The 6,000-nt window shown below is 42.9% G+C and overlaps 1 protein-coding gene across 1 annotated transcript in view; it reads right to left on the bottom strand.

Annotated features, from left to right (window-relative positions):
* The window catches only part of bltp3a (bridge-like lipid transfer protein family member 3A), a gene marked incomplete at both ends in the record, with an annotated part of 104,196 nt that overhangs the window by 81,216 nt on the left and 16,980 nt on the right, over nucleotides 1-6,000 (bottom strand). Inside the window, one exon of the mRNA XM_080733926.1 lies at nucleotides 2,578-2,616. Coding sequence (XP_080590052.1) covers nucleotides 2,578-2,616 — 39 coding nt within the window. The remainder of the gene's footprint in view (nucleotides 1-2,577; nucleotides 2,617-6,000) is intronic.

The raw sequence follows: 6,000 nt of genomic DNA, 5'->3' as shown, positions 1-6,000 counted from the left end.
ATAGATCTGTTATCTACTGTTAACACATGATTTATAGATCTGTTATCTACTGTTAACACATGATTTATAGATCTGTTATCTACTGTTAACACATGATGTATAGATCTGTTATCTACTGTTAACACATGATTTATAGATCTGTTATCTACTGTTAACACATGATTTATAGATCTGTTATCTACTGTTAACACATGGTTTATAGATCTGTTATCTACTGTTAACACATGATTTATAGATCTGTTATCTACTGTTAACACATGATTTATAGATCTGTTATCTACTGTTAACACATGATTTATAGATCTGTTATCTACTGAAACACATGATTTATAGATCTGTTATCACCTTGTCCAGGTAGTGTTGGAACAGAGAAACATTTACTTGAGTACAACAGTTACGTACGTTAAAATCTATTAATGTTGTGCTTTCTCTCGTTTTTGCCATTTTAGTATTTTGATATCAGTGGGTGGGGGCATGTGTACAAGTTGCTAAATATGTCTTTTTAGACACAATAAGCCAGCAGTTTCTTTATTGCTATTTACAGTAACACTTCTAGCCCCCATAAGTCACATCCAACCATGAAAGGTTGCGTTGTATCTTGGGAATGGACTTATTCTGTGTAAAATGACATATTTAGCCACTTGTACGCATGCCCCCAACCACTGAAATAAGAATCTCTAAAACAATAGAAAGAAGTAAGTGAAATAATTTTAACACTCATTTTTTATATTTTTTAATTACAATCTAAAATATGAACCCTTGTTGGAAAAAACAAGGGTTCATAGAGTGAGCTAGAGAGAGGGGCAGCTGGCAGTAGAAAACATCCTGACTCAGAGTGAGCTAGAGAGAGGGGCAGCTGGCAGTAGAAAACATCCTGACTCATAGTGAGCTAGAGAGAGGGGCAGTAAGCAGTAGAAAACATCCTGACTCAGAGTGAGCTAGAGAGAGGGGCAGCTGGCAGTAGAAAACATCCTGACTCAGAGTGAGCTAGAGAGAGGGGCAGTAAGCAGTAGAAAACATCCTGACTCAGAGTGAGCTAGAGAGAGGGGCAGCTGGCAGTAGAAAACATCCTGACTCAGAGTGAGCTAGAGAGAGGGGCAGTAAGCAGTAGAAAACATCCTGACTCATAGTGAGCTAGAGAGAGGGGCAGCTGGCAGTAGAAAACATCCTGACTCAGAGTGAGCTAGAGAGAGGGGCAGCTGGCAGTAGAAAACATCCTGACTCAGAGTGAGCTAGAGAGAGGGGCAGTAAGCAGTAGAAAACATCCTGACTCATAGTGAGCTAGAGAGAGGGGCAGTAAGCAGTAGAAAACATCCTGACTCAGAGTGAGCTAGAGAGAGGGGCAGCTGGCAGTAGAAAACATCCTGACTCAGAGTGAGCTAGAGAGAGGGGCAGCTGGCAGTAGAAAACATCCTGACTCAGAGTGAGCTAGAGAGAGGGGCAGCTGGCAGTAGAAAACATCCTGACTCAGAGTGAGCTAGAGAGAGGGGCAGCTGGCAGTAGAAAACATCCTGACTCATAGTGAGCTAGAAAGAGGGGCAGCTGGCAGTAGAAAACATCCTGACTCATAGTGAGCTAGAGAGAGGGGCAGCTGGCAGTAGAAAACATCCTGACTCATAGTGAGCTAGAGAGAGGGGCAGTAAGCAGTAGAAAACATCCTGACTCATAGTGAGCTAGAGAGAGGGGCAGTAAGCAGTAGAAAACATCCTGACTCATAGTGAGCTAGAGAGAGGGGCAGCTGGCAGTAGAAAACATCCTGACTCAGAGTGAGCTAGAGAGAGGGGCAGCTGGCAGTAGAAAACATCCTGACTCATAGTGAGCTAGAGAGAGGGGCAGTAAGCAGTAGAAAACATCCTGACTCATAGTGAGCTAGAGAGAGGGGCAGCTGGCAGTAGAAAACATCCTGACTCATAGTGAGCTAGAGAGAGGGGCAGCTGGCAGTAGAAAACATCCTGACTCATAGTGAGCTAGAGAGAGGGGCAGTAAGCAGTAGAAAACATCCTGACTCATAGTGAGCTAGAGAGAGGGGCAGTAAGCAGTAGAAAACATCCTGACTCATAGTGAGCTAGAGAGAGGGGCAGTAAGCAGTAGAAAACATCCTGACTCATAGTGAGCTAGAGAGAGGGGCAGCTGGCAGTAGAAAACATCCTGACTCATAGTGAGCTAGAGAGAGGGGCAGTAAGCAGTAGAAAACATCCTGACTCATAGTGAGCTAGAGAGAGGGGCAGCTGGCAGTAGAAAACATCCTGACTCATAGTGAGCTAGAGAGAGGGGCAGCTGGCAGTAGAAAACATCCTGACTCATAGAGAGCTAGAGAGAGGGGCAGCTGGCAGTAGAAAACATCCTGACTCAGAGTGAGCTAGAGAGAGGGGCAGCTGGCAGTAGAAAACATCCTGACTCATAGTGAGCTAGAGAGAGGGGCAGTAAGCAGTAGAAAACATCCTGACTCATAGTGAGCTAGAGAGAGGGGCAGTAAGCAGTAGAAAACATCCTGACTCATAGTGAGCTAGAGAGAGAGGCAGTAAGCAGTAGAAAACATCCTGGGAGAAACAGAAACAACAAACACGTATTCCTTACCAGGCAGATGGGGCTGGTCTTCAACTTGGTCCATTGTATCTGCAAGCAGACAAGACAGCAGAGCATGATGGGTGGAACCAGTCAATCAATCACAGACCTGTTATCTCAGCATCCTAAACACACCACAGTACAGTACAGACCCAATACCTCATCATTCTAAACACACCACAGTACAGTACAGACCCAATACTTCATCATTCTAACCACACCACAGTACAGACCCAATACCTCATCATTCTAACCACACCACAGTACAGTACAGACCCAATACTTCATCATTCTAACCACACCACAGTACAGACCCAATACCTCATCATTCTAACCACACCACAGTACAGTACAGACCCAACACTTCATCATTCTAACCACACCACAGTACAGACCCAATACCTCATCATTCTAACCACACCACAGTACAGTACAGACCCAATACTTCATCATTCTAACCACACCACAGTACAGACCCAATACCTCATCATTTCTAACCACACCACAGTACAGTACAGACCCAATACCTCATCATTCTAACCACACCACAGTACAGACCCAATACCTCATCATTCTAACCACACCACAGTACAGTACAGACCCAATACCTCATCTAACCACACCACAGTACAGTACAGACCCAATACCTCATCATTCTAAGCACACCACAGTACAGACCCAATACTTCATCATTCTAACCACACCACAGTACAGACCCAATACTTCATCATTCTAACCACACCACAGTACAGTACAGACCCAATACTTCATCATTCTAACCACACTACAGTACAGTACAGACCCAATACTTCATCATTCTAACCACACTACAGTACAGTACAGACCAGACCCAATACTTCATCATTCTAACCACACCACAGTACAGACCCAATACTTCATCATTCTAACCACACCACAGTACAGTACAGACCCAATACTTCATCATTCTAACCACACCACAGTACAGTACAGACCCAATACTTCATCATTCTAACCACACCACAGTACAGACCCAATACTTCATCATTCTAACCACACCACAGTACAGACCCAATACTATAAAACAGTGGTTCTCAACCCCCCAAAAAGTTTGAACTGCATTATATTAGTTAAAGATGGGGTGCCATGAAATAAAATAAAATAAATGTCATCCTTGTCAATGTCATGAAGTTTGAGAACCAGACTAGCAGGGATAAAAATATCTGTCCATGAAATGCCAGTTGTTTGTAGATAACATGCGCGCGCACGCGCGCACACACACACACACACACACACACACACACACACACACACACACACACACACACACACACACACACACACACACACACACACACACACACACACACACACACACACACGTCCAGAGTGGCTACCATCATCATGTTCTGTTTCATCTGTCAGCTCATCATGTGATGGAAATGCCACTGATTATTACAGTATGTCATCAAGGCCTGTCACTTTACAGAACTGATTATTACAGTATGTCATCAAGTATTATTACAGTATGTCATCAAGGCCTGTCACTTTACAGAACTGATTATTACAGTATGTCATCAAGGCCTGTCACTTTACAGAACTGCCTAATCACAATTATTTGGCATAATGGTCATAATTATTATTATAATTATTTCCCTGTTGAAACATTTCCATACATTTTCATCTCTCAGTAGCAGAAACCTCTAATCTCCATATGGCAAACCTCTTCTGGTGTGTTTTTGTAAATTAACGCCCTCTACTTGAAAACACAAAAAAACATCAAACGTAGCACATCCATAGGTTGTGAGCTTGTAGATCTGCAGATCCACAGGCTGTGAGCTTGTAGATCTGCAGATCCACAGGCTGTGAGCTTGTAGATCTGCTACGTCTGTAGCCTGGGATCGCTTCCATCTTACGTCATTTTGTATTGAAAACGGACAATAGCGGGGCAGGTAAATGCATTTTTGCACTAAAATACTTCACAAGTGGAAAGAAACCTAAAACTTTTCACAAGTACTCCTTAGGGGTTGTTCCTATGATAAAACACGTTAGACACTGAAAAATCAAAATGGCTGCCATGTTTCCAAGATGGCTGCCTCTGAACAGTACGCCAGCCAGTTAATGTCCGATTTTCATAATATTAGAGTTGTTTTGTAGGTTTTAAAACATCGTGAGTTCATTTATTACTCTTTTAAAGCAGCCAGAATAACTTTTCTGACTTTTGGTTGGGGTCTTTCCTCACCTGGGACCCCCCAAACAGACCCCTGAGCTTATCTGAGTAGTCGCTTTGCTCCTGCTCCAGAGCAATGTTAAATTAGATCATAACTGAAGCATTAAAGTTGTTGTAACTGGGCTCTGAAAGCAAAAATTAGTAGTAGCAAATACCCAGGGGTCTTCCACAGGGGTCCCGGACCCCTAGGGGGTCCTCAGAGTTACTACAGGAGGCCTGCCGAATCTTGATGGGGAAGTTCCTTTTTTTTATATGTATATATATTTTTACATTTGAAACTGTTTTTATTAGTATTCTCAGTATTATTTATAACATGTGTGTGTTAGACAGACAGGTTCACAGGTATTGCAAGAATTAAGGTATTGCAACTTCTCACTTTGGGCGCACAGTCTAACATGTCCATTTATTGCATTGCACTAACACTGACAACACAACACACACACCTCTTTGTTATCGTCACCCCAAAACCCGCACCCTATCCTCTTAAAGAGCTCACGGTCAATTGTACCCAAAGAAATTCACTACTATACATGTCCTCCCTAATAATGTTGACAGTTTCCACTATATCATTTGCAGGGAGGAGAGTGCAAGGCAGGTTATTGTTTGAGCAGCTGCACCGTCCCTTGTAACCTGCTTTGCAAACACATTTGATGAGCTTTGCCTTTGCAGCAGGGATGGCAAGAAACCTGACTGGAACATACCCTCCACTCTCTGAATTCCATCTATTTTTTCAATTGATGGAAGCTCAGGGCAATTTGTCAGGTATGACGAAGTAGGCATCATAATACGATACCTTCATCAAGGGACATGATTTTGAGGAAGTGCAAACACATGAAGAGGCTGATACCCCGATTCCTTATAAAGTCCTTGCCTCCGGTACAAAAAAAGGAAATTGATATATTCGAGTGAGTTCAAGTTGATGTTACAAATGTCAAGGGTTCCTTTGCGTTTTTCAGGTGTTGACTGGGGAAGAACATTTGTTGGAATCACCAAAAAGACATGGGTCAATGCCTACTTGATGATGATGATGATGATGATGATGATGATGATGACCAAGCCACTAACCGCTTCAAGGACCTTGGCAAGGTCATTGGCCATTCCTCCTGAGCTTATAAATTGTGAGCTTCCATCAACATTGCAGTCCGAACATTTTGCATGCCATGTTTACAGTTCAAAAGGTCCAACAACCCTGGGATTACTCAGATGGGAACTATTTCTGTCAAATA

Source organism: Nannobrachium achirus (genome assembly GCF_963921795.1).
Source record: "Nannobrachium achirus genome assembly, chromosome: 9".
Lineage (NCBI taxonomy): Eukaryota > Metazoa > Chordata > Actinopteri > Myctophiformes > Myctophidae > Nannobrachium > Nannobrachium achirus.
Note: the sequence above shows the minus strand (reverse complement) of the source record. Positions and strands in the feature narration are given on the sequence as shown.